General features: G+C 40.0%; 1 protein-coding gene across 4 annotated transcripts in view; it reads right to left on the bottom strand.

Annotated features, from left to right (window-relative positions):
* Nucleotides 1-20,884, bottom strand: part of AK9 (adenylate kinase 9) — a 55,635-nt gene that overhangs the window by 24,978 nt on the left and 9,773 nt on the right. For all 4 annotated transcript variants that reach the window (XM_081905508.1, XM_081905507.1, XM_081905509.1 and 1 more), the window contains 16 exons: nt 19,902-20,014; nt 18,044-18,235; nt 15,944-16,069; nt 14,832-14,906; nt 13,394-13,492; nt 12,434-12,573; nt 12,184-12,364; nt 11,190-11,334; nt 10,184-10,291; nt 9,667-9,741; nt 7,571-7,719; nt 5,775-5,931; nt 4,865-4,979; nt 4,033-4,088; nt 1,007-1,132; nt 439-516 (listed from right to left, as the gene is read on the bottom strand). In XM_081905508.1, coding sequence (XP_081761634.1) covers nt 439-516; nt 1,007-1,132; nt 4,033-4,088; nt 4,865-4,979; nt 5,775-5,931; nt 7,571-7,719; nt 9,667-9,741; nt 10,184-10,291; nt 11,190-11,334; nt 12,184-12,364; nt 12,434-12,573; nt 13,394-13,492; nt 14,832-14,906; nt 15,944-16,069; nt 18,044-18,235; nt 19,902-20,014 — 1,935 coding nt within the window. The remainder of the gene's footprint in view (nt 1-438; nt 517-1,006; nt 1,133-4,032; nt 4,089-4,864; nt 4,980-5,774; nt 5,932-7,570; nt 7,720-9,666; nt 9,742-10,183; nt 10,292-11,189; nt 11,335-12,183; nt 12,365-12,433; nt 12,574-13,393; nt 13,493-14,831; nt 14,907-15,943; nt 16,070-18,043; nt 18,236-19,901; nt 20,015-20,884) is intronic.

Below are 20,884 nucleotides of genomic sequence, written 5' to 3'. Positions count from 1 at the left end.
GGATTATGGAGTAGTTTGGGTACACATTTTCCATGAGATCTACTAGCTGATCACTTAGTACTAACAATAGAAAACTAAGGAACACTTCTGATTAATTCTCCTTTAAGACAGGTTTTGGATTTGAGGCTAGAGATAGCTGCTGAGACCTTTTAAGTCCTTGGCTGTCTCAGAATAACCCGGGGAATCTTTGGAAGTATGTGTCTTCTTGTTTGTGCTCCTGAGTGAAGTCATGTAAAATTGAACTTTGTAGTTGCAGAAACTAACTTCAGGGCACAGACAAACCCAAAGTTAACAATAAAGAAAATCAACATTTCCAGCAATTATGTTGGAAGTGAAATAAATGGCACCACCCAAATAAATAAAAATAAGTAACATTTTATTGATTTATTTATTTGTGTGGCAAAATGTATGCACAAAAGTCTGATTGTGAAATCCTACCTGTCTTGCTCTCCTGCTGCTCTTTGGAATCCAGAGACACTTGCGCTTCATCAAGTTGACCCTCAGTTTCTAATGATTCTGTGATTGGATATATTAAAAGATAAAATCTGGGATTCTTTACATAACTGAGACACACTTAAACACAAATTCATGTTAGAACTAAAAACTTTGGGGAAGCACACAGTTTCAATGAGATCTACTGGCTCACACAAAACATCATTTGTGTGGTGCTGTCTATGTACAGTGCTAAGGACTCAGCTATGTACAATTCTAAGGCTTGGCTTTTTTGCAGCCTGAATGTCTGAACTAGGGTACAGAAAGATGTTATTACTAGAGAAGATATGGTCAAAGGAAAATGGAAAAGGAAGATAATACAAGACAAATGTCTTTGTTAGGCAAAAATCAATGGTATTGTGTGCAAATCTTTGACAGCGACATCTTTACATTATTTCATTATTGAATAAATGATATTTGAGAGAAAGTAAGTGCAAGCAAAGGAATAGAATAATGTGGCACAGAGTTTTTTTTAATATAAAAAAGAATAAGCCACATGGTTCAGAAGACCAACCTCCAGATTTTTCTTTCTCTTTAGTCTCGTCAGAACCAGAAGGTTGTATTGTTTGGCCTGATTCAGTCACTGGTGGCATTTTGGTCTGTGATTCAGATGCAGATGGATGATCAAAGTCTATGGATTCTGTAGGCACAAGAAAACACATCCTTCCTAATGTTCACAAAGCCACTTTAAATCTTCAAGGATAGAAATCCATAGTATCATTAATAATATAAGGATTCTTCATGTGTTTTAATGTGTTGGAAGCCACATTAGATGGATGTCAGATGGATGACATATAAATTATTATTATTAATTATTATTATTATTATTATTATTATTATTATTATTATTATTATTAACTAGGCAACAATTCTCTTTTTAGACTAGATGTATGTTCCAATAGGTAGGCATGTTTGAAATCACACAGGAGGCAGAAGAACAAATAAGGCATGGTTACATACATCCCAGTGATTATGACTAAAAGCAACTCTGAATTACAAAATATCAAAGAGATGTCAGTCATGTTCAGAACTTGGGATATTTCCCTAGATAAGTCATCAGGGACACAGGCTTTTTAGTGCTGGATCCATAGCTACAGAATTCTACCCCACCCCCACCCAAGATCTACATAAAGCCCACTCTTGATATATTTCTAAATTGATCCCAATGACTTTTTAAAAAATTATCTGTTCCCAAAATGTCCTATTCAGACTTTTTTATTGTTTTACCCACTGCTTAGTCTTTAACTTCATATAGCTTGTCAAGAGGACATAACATCATGAAGAGTGCATAAGATCTAACAAGCATAAAACCAGCAACAGATGATAACATCTATACAACAGAGCTCACAGCCACACCAAATGTGTTTTGGCCCATCCCTAGCTTTGTTTACTTACCTACTTCTAGTCCTCCTAACCTTCAGCTGCTCTCTTGGATCTTGACCTCTGTCTGGTTTCAACTATACATCTGCCTCTAGTCGTTTGATTCATGATTTATTGCTCTGGAAAGTGCTTGGGTTAGACCATGCATCTGTCCCATTAGAACAGCCTGCCAGGATCCCAGAGTCTGACACTCAAGAGTCTGACTACTTCTGAGGCCTGAAAAGTATGCTTAGTGGCAACGTTTGTCACTGTGTAATGTATGAAGCCCCTCTTAGTCAAAGAACACAACAAAAAAGTTTCAATCAACATTCCTTAGACTCAATGCCTGCAACAATAAAATTTATTATGCTTGCTTTGAGAGAGAGAATAGAAACTAAGTATATGCAGTTATATGCAGGTGAAATCAATCTGCAATAGTATATTGAACAGAAGTAGCATCATCAGGCAAAGGTCAGCATGACTGAGATGTTTGATTAGTCAGTGTTTGATTATTGAAATCAAATTGTAGCTTGGGGAAAACATGCTTTTCTCAGGCAAAGAACTGTGGCTCATCTTCAATACAGGCATTTGTGCATGACATTCTTTTTTCCTTGATGAGTAACTGTTTGAATAGAAGATAACAAGTACCACCACCCAAAAGCTAACTTTATCTCACACAGAAATATTTCAGCAGCTTCTATAATTTTTTTTAGGGTTCAGTTCAGAACTTTGTTCATGAGTCACTGAGCTGGAGGAAAAAGAGAAGGCAAACGTAGCAAATTCCTCCTTTCCATCCTCCAGCAGGAACTTGCACTGGAGTCTTTTCTTTTACAGAATCCAAGGAGTATACCTTTTCAGAAGGCAACTCCATTAATTTTTAAACATATATGTTTAGTACTGCACCTTGAAATGAAAATGGTTGTTTTTTTTAGAAATAGCATACCGAATTAAAGAACCTAGTAGTTATGTATGGAAGTGAGAGCCGGACCATAAAGAAGGCTGATCACCGAAGAATGGATGCTTTTGAATTATGGTGCTGGAGGAGACTCTTGAGGAGTCCCATGGACTGCATGAAGATCAAACCCATCCATTTCTGAAGGAAATTAGCCCTGAGTGCTCATTGGAAGGACAGATCCTGAAGCTGAGGCTCTAATACTTTGGCCACCTCATGAGAAGAGAAGACTCCCTGGAAAAGACCCTGATGTTGGGAAAGATTGAGGGCGCAAGGAGAAGGGGACGACAGAGGACGAGATGGTTGGGCAGTGTTCTTGAAGCTACTAACATGAGTTTGACCAAAATGCGGGAGGCAGTGGAAGACAGGAGTGTCTGGCATGCTCTGGTCCATGGGGTCACGAAGAGTCGGACACAACTAAACAACAACAGATTCTTAAGTATTTTTTTTTTATATTTAGCAATGCCAAGTGACTATCAAAGGGAAGCATTTAAACTTTAGAAATAAATACATACATTAGGTGACTGAAAAATCTTTCACATATTCTGCATTTTGCACAGAACTATGTCCAAAATGAACGCTACCTTGGCATGTGCTTTATAACAAGTTGAGATTTGAATTTCTTATGCACAAGCACCACAAAAAAGGGCAAGAGTGAAAATGCTCACTCTTGTGCAGGTATGCTCATTCAGAGGAAGCAGCATCTTCAAGCACTTCTCAAGCACCGCCTTTTGCAGTGCTTATGCATATGGCAGGAAGTATTATATTGGGAGCTGAGGTCCTAAGTCATACAGGGTTTTGTGGGTCAAAACTAGCACCAGGGCTGGCCTTGGATATTTTGCTGCTTGAGGCAAAGGACAAGATGCCTCCTGCACAGCCATTCAACATGCAGAAGCCTGCCAGATTGACAGCTACCTCTTTCCTCAATGACAGCAATAAGAGAAGCATCCTCCACTACACTCAAGGGCAGCAAGATAGTTTAGAGCAAGTCAAATAGTGAGCACACACAGGGAAGTGAATATATGGGGGCTCAAAGGAATGCGGGAGGCACTGGGGAGGGGGAAACCTCTGTTGCTGCCATTGCACCAGAGCATCTGCTGCCTGAGATTAGCTGTCTTACTGACTAAGGACCAACATTCTCAATTGGGTCCAGTGGTTGAGCTCAAATTCACAGGATCAGCTTCCACACAGAAGCAATTCCAAATATTGCTATTGCATTATTTTTTTACCTCTCTCTTCGGCAAATTCTTCAGCTTGCAGTTTCAGCATTTCCTGCAGTTCTTTTCTGCAATTAGTAAATTGTACAGATATTTATGAGAAACTGGTTGAAAACTCTAGCTCATTCTTCATTAAATATATTCCTGGAACAGGGTACAAACCAATAAATCCTAATATTATTTTATTAATAATATTTGCTAGTTGCTTTTCTCACAGACTGCACCAAAGAAACTTACATTGAAAGCAATTACGAAGTGCAAAGATAAGAGCTAAAACACAGCTACTCAGATAAGAGGCCGGAGCAGGACTAATACATAACAAACCAAATTAATAAACCCACAAGGCAACAAAATGAAACTACAGTCCAGTGAGGACATACACATTTATCTCCACAAAGGCCTGGACAAATAACTGTGATTTTAACTAGTGCCAAAAATTCATCAGGGTTGGCACCTGTAGAAGCCTGTAGAAGGAAGACATTCCACAGCCGGGTGCCTGCATCAAAAACACCCTCTTATACATTGCTGCATAGTGGATAATTGACAAATGTGGCAATGATAAAGAGGAAATCCTTGCTAAATTGTAACATCTGGGCAGGCATATGGGGTACAGGTGTTCCATCAAGTACGGTAAGTCCTAAGCAGTGTAGGGATTTGAATGTTAGAACAAGCACCTTGAATTTATCTCAGTAGCAATCCAGCAGCAATGAACTGCTTCTTCAGCGACGATGTAATATGTTATTGGTAGGCTGTCCTGCTTAACAGCCTACTTGCAACTTTTCAAACAACCCCAAATGCAGCTCCATGTAGAGGGCACATGGTGTTTCGTTTTTCAAATATTTACCTTGTTTCTTCTTCCTCTTGTTTCTTCTTTAAAGCTTCGTCTGTTAGCCTTTTTATAATTTTAGCATCAACTTCTGCTTTATTTGCTCGGTACAGTCTAGTGAGCAATACCTTTCCTGCAATGTAATAGAAAAAGATGCTATGAAATAAGACTTAGAATTTGCATATAGTTTCAAAAATTAAAGAGAAATTTCATATATCATGGAAATATCATTGTACAGTTTAGGACAGGTCTGTTTCTGAATGAACTTCTCTCTCTTTAGTGGATTACTTTTGATGCTCTGTAGACAATTAACTCCTTTTCAAAAAGTTAAGAAGTTTAGCTGGCAAGAAAATGGAAAAAATAATAAAGATAAGCTTTTTCTAAATCAGACCTTAATTTATGCTTGCAGGTGGTTTTTCCCCAAGCTACTTAGGATAGTTCAGTGATTAAAAAAAATAGTAATGGGGAACAGAACCCTGGTTCAGTTCCTGGCAACTCTAGTTAAAAGGAACTTGACAAGCAGACTGAGAAACACCTCTGCTAGAGACCTTGGGGAACTGCTTCCTGCCAGAGCATACATTGTTTGGCTAGATCAGGGCTGGGGAATCTACATATACAAAATCAGAGCCTGCTGGATCAGACCAAGGGTGCATCTAGCCCAGCATATATATCCTACTCAACAATGGTAAGAGTCACATCCATTGCTCTGTCTGCATTTGCACCTGGCTCCATCCAACACTGGCATGCAGTCTTTAGAAGGTTACTGATAAGTCCATTTGGCTGAAAAAGGTCCCCCACCTTTGGGCTAGATGAACCTATGATCTGGCCCAGTATAAGGTAGTTTCCCATGTTCATATACTTCCCACCCTGGAGGATTGTTTCAAAAATAGCTTTAATGTTAGACATTCAATTTTAAATATGCACCAACCATTTTGTTCAGCATTCTTCAAGCAAATCACAGTATCTGGTAGAAGTTCTTTTTCTACCAAAGCTGCCCAGTGTTCTGTCGATGGAGGAAAATTATCCAAGACCCATCCTCCTTTTTCTGCAGCTCCAGGATATCTGTATTTATTTGATTTAGAAAGCTGTAATAAAACACTGCTGTTAATAACAACAAATAACATTGATGAAGCTATTAGTGAATTGTAGTGTAGTAGTTAGATTGTCGGACTATGGCTGGAGAGACCTAAGTTCATATCTTCATCATTTATGAAGTTCTCATGGGTAGCCTTGAGCCTGTCAGTATTTCCCAGCCTAATCTACCCAACAGGTGTGTTGTAAGGGTAAAATGGGACAGCATGTGAATACAGTCTTAAGTAATAGAATTCTGATCAAGCATATCAAAACGAGCTCACATACGGTACATTAATGTATTAGAAGGAAGAGAGGGAGTTGCAAATTTGTGCCAGTTAGTGGTTGCTTTGACACTGGCCCCTTTCCTCCTTACAATTGTCATTCTTTGTTCACTCACTTTCACAGAGAATCCAGATGGTATCGTTGACAAATTGTTACAGCCAAGTGTTTTCTGTATTCCTCAAATTTGTTCAGTTTTGGTAACAACAAATATTGCAATAAAACCCAACTACAAAGCCAGTCTGTTTAGTTAAAAAGCACTAAAAAGAACTTTAAAAGCGCAGATTTTGTATTGCTTCCCATCAATCGTAGTTGGGGCATTAAATGGTAAACTCTTAATTATTCCTTGTTTGAATAACCTTTCTTAATTACCCCAATAATTAAGAAACATGGGGGGGGAGCTTTCAAAACTGATTTCCTCTCATTCCAACTCCTCTGCCATTTTTATAATGTTATTTGCCAATAATTAAAGACTTTGGCCATGGCAGAAACTGACAATGGAGTAGTAAACAGTGCAGTCCTATGCATGTTTATCCAGACATAAGTCCCACTCTGTTCAATAAGGCTTTCACTCAGGTAAGTGTGCACAGTGAGCAGTCTAAGAGGAGACTTTCTAGGGGCAAATAAGAGGCAACTCATCACACATCTCCTGGCCATGGATCAGGAAGCAATAAAATGGGCAGGACTCACAAGCAGGAAACTTTTAATTAATATGGAAAGGTTGTTTTGGGAACTTTAACATTATGTAGGAGATCCTGGTCATGAGGAAGCATTTTGCGGGATGGTAATATGTTATATTAAATACTGTGTGCAGTCTCTGTTTCCTGCAAAAGGTGGGGAAGTTGTGAGATTAGACACAAAGGTGCACCAGAATGGTGATGCTCCAATGACTGATGAGAGCGCCTCTGAACATTCATAGGAAAGCATTCATACTCAACAGTATACAAGCAACTGGTGTGGTGGGATGATGCCATGGAACCACCCTCTCAACAATAACAGCATTACCGCTGATTACCTAAACAGTGCTGGTGTAGGGCAGGGTGGAGTGGAGTTTGGGGCTGGGAGGGGGGCACCTGCAGCAGCACCAGATTGGCTCCATTGTTGTGCCTGCATAATCCCAACTTTGCCTCCACCCTGCTCCACTTTGGTAATCAGCAGAGATGCTGCTGCTGGGAGGGCAGCTCCTTCCTACCATGCCAGCTGTCCCTGTGTACACAAAGCACCAGCTGTTGGCTTTAAACTACCCTATATTCTTAAGTGAATATATTCCAAACCTATATTCAAAATGGAGAATTTGAAAAGAAAGTTCATGAAAATGCACATTATGAGTAACATTTTTTGAAATAACAGCACATTTCCTGGCACTTTTACCTCGGTAATTGCTTCTTCTAATGCATCAGCGTATGCTTCTGGTGGTAGCAGTATTGGAGAGAACCTTACAGCTTCAATGGCTTTCTGTACTATCTCTTGCACCTCTGGATGCTCAGATGTTACCTCTGAAGTCTGGGGCACTGAGGTTTCTGTTAGAAAAATGTAAATGGAAATATGCAGGTGAACATTAGATTCATTTTGCCAGAAACATTGGTTTGACACTTTATACCTGCCTGTGACTGCATTCCCTGAGGAAATTTCTGCTCAGGTGATGCTCCCTGTGGCGTTTTCCCATTCCTTGTGATTATGTTTATACAGGGAGAGGGAAATGGTTAATGTAGATCAGGGGTCAGTAACCTTTTTCAGCTGGGGGCCGGTCCACCATCCCTCAGACCATGGGGTGGGCCACACTATATTTTGAAGAAAAAAATGAACGAATTCCTATGCCCCAAAGATGCATTTTAAATAAAAGCACACATTCTACTCATGTAAAAACACCAGACAGGCCCCACAAATAACCCAGAGACGCATTTTAAATAAAAGTACACATTCTACTCGTGTAAAAACACACTGCTTCCCGGACCGTCTGCAGGCCAGATTGAGAAGGTGAATGGGCCGCATCCAGCCCCTGGGCCTTAGGTTGCCTACCCCAATGTAGATTGACCAATGAGAAAGCTCAGAGGCGGAGTCTACCTGGTTTTGAGGCTGAGCCCAGGGGTTTACCATAGAGAGGTAGAGGAGTGAGGGTCAGACAGAGGCAGAAAAAGTTGAACATAGTGGTTGTGACAGAGTGGGAGACAGGGATAGAACTGAGAGAGAAGAGTATGACAGTGTGAGACATTGCCACATCTGGTTAAGGGCGTGCATTTGAGAAACCATTCTGAACATATTTAAAATTTGTTTGTTCTTCAATAATCTTCGTTGTTGACTTTACAACCTGACTGAGACTCAGTATTTCACCAGAAGAAACCTGGTTGGTGGCAGCGGAAGAATAATGCAGTGGTGTACAGGTCAATAGTCCATGAAACGACCGGGGGCTCTGTACGAATGCCACACTCCCACAGGTGGAAAGGGCTGAGGCAGGGATCTTTACTTCTGACTTTATAGAATGTCATTAGAATGGCCATCCTCTAGGCATTTCTAGCTACATAGTGAATGTGTAGGGAAGAAAAATGCAGGCAGAAGAGCTAAATGCTGGGCAAATTAAGCACCTTAAACAAAGGCAGACCTATCAAATTATCATTGAGAAATTATTATAAGAATTGCCCAGGCTACCTCAATGGACACCCATTTCTTTGGAAAATGCTTCTGATGGTGACGTATGCTCACCACACACACATCTCAATGGTAAAGCACATTAGTGAAACAACTAACTTGGGCTAGTGCACAGGCAACAGTCCTCTGGTCCATTTCTGAGCCCAATGCAAGGAACAGAGATATCTCACAGACTGCCTTCTCCTGCATGAACCTGCCCAAATATTATGATCCTCATTCAATGCCTTTTTCTGGATTGGTAATCTGCAGTGGGACAGGTAGGTCCTGGGTAGGTCTTGCTTCTCATTTGTGATGTCCCACCTTTGCAAAATGCTCCCCAATGTCAACACTCCATTATCTTTTCCAGGTGAATAACTTTTTATTTAACCAGGATTTTAGTTCGTTTTAGCTGTGTAAAATTCAGATAAAATGTTTTCCCACCCCACTTCAAATGTGTGTTTTTATTCCATTTTAAAATTCAATAGTACACAGGTAATTCACAAGTTACGCATACTTAACTAGTGTGCATTCAGCTTTACAAACTTGGCAAATAAAAATGGGGTGGAAAATGGGCAGGTGTCTGGGGAAAAAGACTTTGGCAATTACACTCACCATTGAACCCAATGTGATTTGACCCTATACCCAACTTTGGCTTTATGAACTATCCCAAGACGCAGCCCTGGTGTAAGAGTTGCCTGTATCATAAACTGCTTTGAGAGGTTGCTTATGCTCTACATAAAATAAATAAATAAACCTGTCATCACTAATAAATAAAATGCTATGACTAACAACACTTCCATTTTGAGTAGCTAACTATTGCTACTTGCTATGATCAATAATACCAATTTCTTCTGCAGCCTGGGATGGAGACAACTCTTCCATTTCAGCTTCATCTTCTTCTTTTATGGTACTACTTTCTAGGCATAGAAAGAAAGAAGAAAAAACATGCACACATGTATGTATTCAGCGTTGTGGACAATCTTTTCATTTGTTCCCATTATCTTCTCTCTTACTATGTAAGGACCCTGCCATTGGCTGCATCCACTAATGTTACAATCAGAACACCATTAAATGGATGCTTGTGAGAGCAGACAGGTGGGCATGTCCAGGGAGGAAAAGGCATAGGTAACCTAACCAAGGGGAGGGTTTTCAAATGCATATCTAGTAAGCACATCCACCTTTGTGGCAGGATCTAGAATCCATCTAGATTTAAAGCAGTATGTTGAGACTGAGCACAAATGATTTTGGATTAAAAAACACACACACCACTATATTTTTGTGCTACAAATGGATTGATGTGTGTACACAGCCATAGTTTCAGATTCTGACCTGTTCTCACAAACCAAGTTACTATAATACCTTTTTGGCTACCAGATGTTGTAACACTATGCTGCACTGAACCAGCGGTAATACCCTCTTCATATTCATCTGGTTCTTTGTCACTTAAGTCTTGGGCTATCAATGCCGCTATAAGAGAAAATTAAATATGGAGAAGATCCGTCAAGAAAAGGCAACTACATTTTCTATTATAAAAGGGTACAGCATACATTTTTACAGGGTAGCAGGGCACCAGTCCAAAGGGGACAGAGGAATCACCAGCTTCAAAGCCTTGCTGAGCTCTGCTGGCCTCAGGTGGTGCTTGTGCATTCCTCCCCCCAATTAAAAAAAGATTGTTCTTCCCAGCTCCAGGAATGGCATACTTCCCCCTGCTATTCTGGGGCCATATTGGGGAATGGAAGGGTTCTGATTCCAGCAGCCTCCCTCCAACTACCCCTGCAGCACTTCCTTTTTGCCTTCTCCACCATAAGTGGCGGGATAGCATGGCACACTTACACGAGAATAGACTTAACTGAACATAGTTTTTTTCTGAGTAAGCATGCAGAAGACAGCACTGCAAATGCCTTGGAGTTTGATACTACTTGGATTACAATATGATTTAAATATCTTAAATTGCTAACCATACTATTTGCATAACGTGTGCTGCTCTGGTTCTCCAGAAGCAGCTTAGTCATGCTGGCCACATGACCCGGAAGCTGTCTGTGGACAAACACCAGCTTCCTTGGCCTATAGAGCGAGATGAGCGCGCAACCCTAGAGTCGTCCACGACTGGACCTAATGGTCAGGGGTCCCTTTACCTTTACTAGGGTAAACAACCTAGTGTCCTCCAGATGTTCTGTACTATAACTGCCATAATCTCTGACCAATAGCATGCTGGTTGAGGCTGATGTTTTAGTCTAGAACACCTAGAGAGCACCAAGTTGCCTATCCCTGCTGTAGTAACATCAATGATTGCCTTTCAATGGGAAGTCCTTCCAATATAACACAAATAACTAAACACCTCAAATTTTACATAAAACAACTTCACCTTGCTCCTGGTACAGTCGTTCATTTTCCATTTTTTCTTTCACTTTCTGAATGCCTGCCTGAATTGCTTCATAGCGAGTCTGCTCAATGAGCTGTAATCTCGCCTCTTCAAATTGTGCTTTAAGAAGATCCTCCATATCAATGACCTAAATAAAGCCATTGAAAGTAAAGTATCAGAGGATTGTGGGAGAGAGAAAATTATGCCTGCACAATTTTTCTCAAAACATAGAAATTGGAAACTTGAAGAGCCCCACCTCCTTATGTCACCTGCACCAATTGATGCACCTACTGCCAAGTCTGGTAACGAAAGCTGAAACCTCATAAAATAGAAGTTAACCTTCTTTTGATGTCATTTATTTTCATTGAAAAATATTTTTCAAGGATCCTTGTTTTTGCTACTGACCTATCCGTCCCTGTACCTTTAAATCTGATATATATCCCCTCACCTTTATGGCAAACCCTTTTTTTACTAAACATCTCATTGGGACCCCCCCCCCCCATTTTTTCTGCAATATCCTTGGACTCTCAAATTGGGCACTTAGGACAGCCCAGCCCACTTATTCTTTGCACCACCGGGCAGTGTTCAGGCAGAGGGAACTGCTCGCCTGATTGCTGAAACTCTATGGTGCCACCTCTGGAAACACTGAGATGGTGAACTGCAGCTTTCAGCCCAGCAGGATCAGGTGACTGAGGAAACCAATAAGGACCCAGCTGGCCTTTCATAATTGCTGTGTCTGGCCTGACTCCTCCATTGGAGCAACTCACTGCTTATTGTGTAGGTTGAGATGCAAGCCCTGCCTGAATCTGCGTAGCTACCAATCTATCTACCGGCATGAGACCTGGTCTCATACCTTGATTTTTGTTTATTCAGGATCCTATCTTTGGTTCCTTGTTAGCAAAACCATCACACGACTGGGAGCCTTAATGCAATTTAAATAAAATAATCTATAGACTAAATTATTGTCATTTATACACAAGTATTAATTTATACCTACCTTTCCCTGATAATAGTTTGCAATCAAGCCACACAAGGTTGTACGCCCAGATAATGGAGGTCCAAATACTACTACTTTACAAGGTGGAAGAGGCATAGGTGGTAGAAGATAGGGACGGGGATTCAGCATAAACTCCTTCAGGGCTTCTTCACTTGAAAGCATATACATCTTACCTAAGAAGCTAAAAAGAAAACAAAATCATAATACGACAGGCTTAGGATGATTGCACTCACACTGGATTCTGGCCTACCCAAGGGCATAGTCTGTTGATCCCATTATAATTTCCCCTTGTTTTAAAGCCACAGGACATGCTCGTCCCCATCTGCTGCGACGCCATCTGTATCTAGGGGCTACAAGTTTGTACGCTGCAAGCACCCGGAACAGTTCATCCTGTATGCCAAAACAAAAGAATTAAAGTGCTACATTTATTTTACAAAGTGATCAAATATCTTCACATATTTCCAAAAATTACTGCACTACATTTACATACTACTGATATGTAGCTTTGCCTGTGTAGGATACTGCACAATCATAACAAGGGCCATAGGAGTTAAGGGACATGGAGAGGGAAAACTGTAATTTATTTATTATAAATATTTATATACTGCGCTATTATGAAAACATCTCAAGGTAGTTGTATCAAAAATGCAAGAAAAATAAAATAAATCTAGCAGCGTTACTTGTTAGTATAAAATTTAACTGAAAAAGAGATGACAAATGACTGGCATCAGTAGCCGGCAAGTTAGGTAGGCCTTCATAAACAAGTAGAAACTAAATCTACTAAATCTACTAAATCTTATGCCTTATTTCCATGGGGAGGTTAAAGAGTGGGGGCCACAACAGAAAAGGCTCTCTTCCTGGCCTCCATATGATGAGGTTCTACAGGCTACTGCACAACCACAAGGGCCTCATAAGATGACAATCTAACCATGTTAACAATTATTTGTTTTGGAAAGGTGACAAACAAATGGGGGGCGGGTTTAAAGTGTTGGACACAATGAACAGTGCTGAGCTGATGAATCAGGATCAACTGTTTGGGAACCTCGTGGAATATATGCTTCTAGTTTTGTCTTGCGCTTCTACTAAATAAAAAATAAAAAAAATATTAAGTCTATATCAGCATTAAATGTCATTGTCACCTTTACTTTATAATGTTCTATTGCTATTGCTGCAGACAACTAACTATAACACATGCAAATATCAAGCTTACGTTATCCAGTCCATCCAACATTTCTTCCTCACCACTCTGAAGTTTGGTTATAAGAGCTCCATTTCGTAGGCCCATGGACTGAAGACGAGCTATTACTGTCTAAACAAAAACAAAAACTTTTTGCATAAATGGTCCTTTATACATTTAACTGATATCACATATGTACTTGTCAAAATACAAGATCAACAAGCATTTGGCAATTTACTCGGGTACCCCTCCAAAGTAATCAACAATATTTTTAAACAATGGAAAAATTCTAAATGGGGTCAGAGAGGAATGGATTCACTGACACTTTCAATGTCCTGTGGGCTTCTGCTGACTAGGGCACAAGTAGGTGAGGGGCAGTTTCTTCCTGCTTTTTCACTGTAGCAACTCCAGGCTGGCACAGCTGAGGAACTTGAGGATTAGGCCCTGCAGAAGAGCTACAAGCTCTTGCCCCAGAAATGCCCTATTTCAGGCTTTCCTGCTACCATTAGCAATAGTTTTGTGTCTGCTTGAGCACAGCTGAGGCCTCTGCTGCAACACAGAATTGCATTATTTTATCTCCACCAATAAAAGATACCAGCTGCAATGCAGAGTCCTACAAATGAAAGGCTTTCCATTTTTGAAAGGACAAAATCTGCAAATGTGAGGGTTTCAACTGTTTCCTTCAGATAAAGAGTTCACATACTGAAGCTCTGTAAAAGACCTGTTGTCTTGAAGAAAGTAGTACTGGAATCGGGGACAGCTCCTTCCACTGAAGGAGGCTATGTCTCTAAAGCAGATAAACCTCTACCACTGAAGGAGAACAACATTCTCCATTTGATTGTGCAGGAAAGTTCATGTGTGAGAAAGGTATGTACAGACATCACAACATTCATGAGATTCTGGATCAGAGCATGTCTCTGTATTGCATATTTATTAAGAGTTCAATCTAATAAAATCCATGTCCCTGCAGATATAACAAAAACCTTTCTGAGTATTGTATTCCAAGCATACTAAATGAGTCTGTTTCTCATGAAAAGAGCACAAGGCACTGGTGAAATATTTCATGATAGCTAGAATTGAGGCTAGTAAGCATGGAAATATTTTTGAGCTCCTGGCAAAAAAAATTGCTAAAGTGTTTTTTTGTGTGTGCACAGTATATTTATCTCTGTATGTGGGAAGAGACTGATGATCATCCTGATGTAGAAAACTATTGAACCAATATTTTTGGATGTAACTAATTATTGAACTAATGACTGTCCTAAACTATATGGGCTCAATGAGCTTGTAAATGAGGCCATAAGTGTATTATACAACTGTCCCAATACTCTGATAAATTTTATTAGACATACTAAAATAGAGGTAGCAGGTATCAGTTTAAACAACAACAAAAAAGCTGCAAATAATAATCTGATAATAATCAATTAATCATGCTTCTTTTGAGAGGAATATATAACAATTGCTATGTACATACTGCAATGAGTTCTTCAGCAGGTTTATTTCCATCTAGTTCAAACAGGTACTGGGAATCCTGCTCAGCCATTAATGTCTAAAAGTGAATAAAAAAACAACAACCAGAAACAAACATGCTTTATGCATACAGCTGACTGAAAAGACTACACTGCTATCCAATTCTCTTCCCTTCCAATCTGATTTCAATTACTTATTTGAGAACAGTTTATAAAACTGGTTTTTGACATTCACTTCTGTACAACACTTTATGATTAGTAAATGTCTAAAATAGTAGATGTACTAATTCAGGGTATTATATTCATGGTATTATGTTAGTGCACATAGATGGAACTGCCTTCATACAAAAGACTCACGAGTTCAATTGCACTTGTAACTATGCTGTGGCATGTAGCAAGACATAAAGAAGAGATGGAGTGCTGGCAGAATAGCAATGCTAACTATCCTATCCACTTTGCCAATACTGGGAACAGACCTTGATCTAAAATGAGACTGGTTCTTAATCTTAACTCAAAACTACAATACCAGTCAATGCAGCAGATCATAAAATAAGCAACTGATATTCTTTATCACCAAATGTAGATATCATAGAATTGCTGAGTTCAAAGGGACCACAAGGGTCATCTAGTCCAACCTCCTGCAATGCAGGAATCTTTTTGCCAAACATGGGGCTCAAACGCATCACCTTGAGATTAAGAGTCTCATGCTCTACCAACAGAGCTATCCCAGTCTTAGTGGCATGACTAACAGTTTTCCAACATGCATACCCAATTCCCATACTTCCAATACAGAGACACCACCCATCCCCCTGTAAACAAAAAAGCTAGGTAGGAAAAGAATGTATTACCCTACAATTTATGTTTTAGAGTCCTGGGCCCAATTCAGCCACCTAGTTCTGTGCTCTTACAGCTATGATGAGTAACTACAACATGAATGGTTTATAGGAACAGTGGGCATTTTTGTTATCATCAGTATAATTTACGAACACAGTTCTTACAGGGCACATGTGGTGATTAGCAATATCAAACCAATTTTGAAGAAATGACAATCAGGTACTTAAAAACAACAACTAACTTACGTCTAGAAGTTGTAGCACAGATCTCTTCTTGTTCTTACCTCTAAAGGACGTAGCATAATGTCCTTATAGATTGCAACTCTCTCTTGTATGTTTTCTAAAAAATCTTCTGGTCTGTGCACTAAATGTGGCAAAATTTCTGTCAGCATGATCTGATCAGCTATTGCCTAAGAGTACAACAAGAACAAAAAACATATTTTGCTTCATTATAATTAAAAATAGAATATACCAAGCTTGCTTCTAGTTCCTACTCAAGTATTTTACAGAATGAAAAATCTAAACAGTAGCAAAAAGGTGTTTTCAATTCTATGGATGAGAGCTCTGTGTGAGCACCCTCTATATTGTGTGATAAAGCCTGGGTGTGCCTTGGGGGTCACTAGACTGTGGCCTTGATGGATTGAAGGTAGTGGACTGAATCCAATTAAGTCAGGGATGGGAACATCAGTCCTAGGGACCAAATGCCTCTCTACCCAGCCCTCTGGACTCTCCCCTGGCCACGCCCACTCTCCCCAGACCACAATCCTCACTGGCTCTGCTTTGCAACCTCCTTGGGTGTTTCTACCTGGTTAGAATGCATCCCTGAACTCTGATGATATTTCTAGCTTGCCTAGAGAGCATTGTGCAAGTGCGGGTAGAATCTAGCCTATCGGTAAAGGTAAAATTCACATTTGTTGCTTCACCCACTTTTGCCCCTGACCACACCCACCAGTGGCATGTCCCACACTCCACCCCACCGGTTACCCAGAGAAGGATGCATTCCTTTGGCTGAAAACAATTCACTGTGCTAAGAGTAGACCCACTGAAATAAAAAGATGTTGACCAACTTAAGTCTGTTGATTTCAGTGGGTCACTATAGGCTGCAGCTGGTTACAACATTCCAAATGAGGAATGTTTCTTATGAATGCAGACAAATCAGACTGGAATTTAAACAGTGTCTGCAATGATCAAAGGTATGGTGTTTCTTCATCATTCAGTATACCTCAATATGATCCTCTAGTCAATCCTACATTCTTGTATACCAAATTCTGGAACTCATTTACAGTGGTACCTCAGGTTAAGTACTTAATTTGTTCTGGAGGTCCATTCTTAACTGTTCTTAACCTGAAGCACCACTTTAGCTAATGGGGCCTCCTGCTGCCGCTGTGCCGCCAGAGCACAATTTCTGTTCTCATCCTGAAACAAAGTTCTTAACCCGACGTACTATTTCTGGGTTAGCGGAGTCTGTAACCTGAAGCGTATGTAACCCAAGGTACCACTGTACCATTCTTTCATCATACAGTTTTCCTTCATTCCTCAAGTGAACTATACAGTGGTACCTCAGGTTACAGACGCTTCAGGTTACAGATGTTTCAGGTTACAGACTCCGCTAACCCAGAAATAGTATCTCGGGTCAAGAACTTTGCTTCAGGATGAGAACAGAAATCGTATAGCAGCAGCGTGGCAACAGCGGGAGGCCCCATTAGCTAAAGTGGTGCTTCAGGTTAAGAACTGTTTCAGGTTAAGAACGGACCTCCAGAATGAATTAAGTTCTTAACCTGAGGTACCACTGTATAGTAATTTGTCAGAAAGGTACAATTCCAAGCATGAACTGTAGTTCCCAGGTTTCTTTGGGAAAAGTCATGACTATTAAAGTGTACAATAATACTCTACAATTACAGGACTCATTTTTTCATAGAAGATTGCCAAAGCCTGGCCTAATAAACAGTGTAACATATTTTATGTTAGAACTGATGTTTGGTGTGCAGGGTAAGCGAATAATTCATTAATATTATGTCTTTCCTCCCCTTTCCAAATACATTTTTATAGCTACCTGTTTCAAGCCTTAAAGATCAAGACAGGATAGACATTCAAGTAAGTTTACTAATTTACTGAGCACAGAGAAGAGTCTATTATATTGTATGTATTACTGTTAAGCGCATAAATTATTTTCAATTCACTGAAAAGAATATTTGATATATGTACAAGATAACTGTACTAGAAAATAAGTATTTTATTTGAATTCTATCTAGGAAGCAATTTTGTATTCAATTACAAATAGAATTGAGTAAAATGTATTCAATATTGTTTCTGAACAATTCCCAAGTCTTCCTTTACTTGCAGTATTCTTAACCTTACCTGTTTAGATAACCTGGTTAAGTTACCTCATTTGTCTCCTCTTCTTCTTCCTCTTCCTCTTCTTCCTCTTCTTCTTCTGCAGATTTGCGTGGCTCTTTCTTCTTTTTCTTACGCTTTTCAATAATATCAGGATCCCACTCCTCTCTTTGATATATTTGCCCTGTTTCAGGGTGCTGCCTTAGTCCACTGATTCTTTGGCACAAATCATAGTCAGGACACTAGTGAAAAACAGGGGGGATGGGATGTTGTTTACATAATAATATTGTTCATCTTTTAGATTAAACATAATACCATAGTGAGTCCGATCTCATTATCAGCTATGTTGGAGGCAAACCACAACTGTATTTTGGCTTTGCAGAGCCTAACACCTGCCTGGGATCGCTCTCCTTGGTATGCTATAAAGAGGAACAGAACTTGGGAAAGACTGAGCAGCAGAATCTAGTTAAAAGGAAAAGACACTTATAAAATTAGGTGCTATATTGCCTTACCATGAGAGGCACAGCAGAAACTGACAGAACCCTTTCTGGGTGGCAAACAAGTGGTGAGCCAGGAATGTAAACTCTTTACAGGAGCAGGAATTGAGGGAGGAGGGAAGGAAATCTGCACAGTATTCCCAGTGTGAGTTTTCTCATCATAAAACTCTCATTGAGGATACTGTGCAGAGTCCCAACCCCCAAATACTAGGCCTCAGTAAAACCTCTTTGAAGGAAAGATGAGGACTTGGAGTTTTGAGCACACTCATAAGTTGGCTGCTCTCATATGGGGGAGACTGCAGTACAATAATAATACAACAAGCTGTAGCATTATATCCCTCCTGAACAGCAAGCGCTGCAGAAAAATGTAAAAGGGCAATGCAGTGGTGGACAATTTCTTTAAATACGTGGCTATTTTGTTGAAAGCTTTGACTGGCGTTATTGCACCTAACCTCTTTCAGGTCTGGATCCTGAAACAAGAACTTTCATATCTGTCATGGAAATTGTATTTGATTGGTCCTCTTTCATCCGAGTAAAGCTAAAAGAGAGCTTCACAACTTTGTACATTTTTTTAAGGTTGCGCACTAGCCTTGCAACTAAAACTAAAGTGTAAAATTAAAGTGTACAAACATCTTCAGAATAATAAAAGGGAAATCAGAAGCTGTTTCCAGATAGCAGTAAAAAGGGATGATTTTGCATACATGCACATCACTAGTCCTATACAGGGTCTAGTCCAATTCAGTACTGTTTGGTTCAGTGTCACCAGGTAGTGGATCACTTTATTCAGCAAAATGTTCATCTGTCCCCTCTGCCCTAAGCTAAAGTGAATGTCAGCATAGCTGCTGCTGGGGAACTTCAAATGACTAACCATGGGATCACCAACCTTTTTGGCACATTTGAAGTGTTGAGAAAGTGCCATGGGCACCAGAGAAACCAGAACCTTTGAATGAAACAACTAGAAACCTGGTATTAAACTAATTTTTACGCAAAGTAGGTCCACTGAAATAACTGGACCTAACTTAGTCATGTTCACCAGGGCTTTTTTTTCTAGAAAAAGAGGTGCTGTAGCTTTTTTAGGGGGAGCACCCACCTAAAGTAGTTAAACTATTTTTTTTGGGGGGGGGGAGCATGCAGCCAAAGTTGTCACACAGCTCCAACTGATGTGCCACCATACTGCAATGCTACAGAGCTGCCAGAACACACCAAAGGGGTGCCAGAATTCACCAAAGAGGTGCTGGAACTCAATTCCGGTGAGTTCCGGCTAAAAAAATGCCCTGATGCTCACTCATTTCAATGGGTCCACTGTGACTAAAAGTTAGTTGAATTGTCTGAAATATTTTGCGCCACAGGTATAATCACATTTGCAGAGTAAGTAGTAGATTGACTAAGAAATAATTAAAACTGACATTACCTTAATATTAATCAGGAAATCTGGTTTTAATTTTGCATTTCTAATTACGTCAATTTGTTCTGGTATACTCATGTGTTCTTCAGAGAGAGAAGGAAAATCACAGAGAACATAACCTATGGGAAAAAAACACACAACCCCACCCAGAAAAAACACACTATTTAATGGGTTGTTGTTTTAAAGTCGAAAATATACAAATTTTACAACCACTCTTACAGAATAATAAGTGTGTAACTGATGTTGTTTGATGAGGATGGGGGTCCTAGAAAAATCTTGTGTGAGAACATCAATGTTCAATCATGCAGTTATCTTGCTTTATGTGACACTAAATTATCCAAAAAAAAAGCTGTGCTGGGGCTGAATATGAGCATACTGTGTGACTATGAAGGAGGTGGTGTAGCTTTCTCCAGCACCAGAATTAGGACGGTGTGTTCCACAAGCTTTGCTAACTCCATATTGGTTGCCAAGATAACCCCACAATTAATTGGTAGTTGTTGTAGCAATGAGCATTTATATATATATATGCGCAAGTTTATATTCACCTGCTTTGATATAAGCTAATTGGCTTGCTCTGATGTTATCATTACCTGTGGGCTTGGGGGCTGGGCTCTGAGCCCAGAAAAGGGGGCTTATCTGTAAAGATTGGGTATTTGTCACATATATCCTCATCTAGTCAGCTGAAATGATGTATGCTGCTTTGTGTATAAAAAATGTATGCATGTTTGCTTGGGTGTGGACAAGTCATCTCCTTGCTGCGGTGTCTGTCTCGTGTCTATAAAGGCTAGAGACCTGCCAGGCTGCTTTGCTACACCTTCTTAATAAAGCACTAGAACTGGTCATTCTGGTGCATTTGGCATCCTTCTTTGGTATCCCTACACCCAGCCACTCCAACGAGCCTTCCTTTGGGCCTGCAGTTCAAAACAGGGGGTATGGGCGGTTCTCCCACACTGGGCGCTGAGCAATGGGGGTGCAAAATTGAGAAGGTC

This window comes from Podarcis melisellensis (genome assembly GCF_964234715.1).
Source record: "Podarcis melisellensis genome assembly, chromosome: 3".
In the NCBI taxonomy this organism is placed as follows: domain Eukaryota; kingdom Metazoa; phylum Chordata; class Lepidosauria; order Squamata; family Lacertidae; genus Podarcis; species Podarcis melisellensis.
The sequence above is the reverse complement of the archived record's forward strand: the minus strand, read 5'-3'. Positions and strand labels throughout refer to the sequence as shown.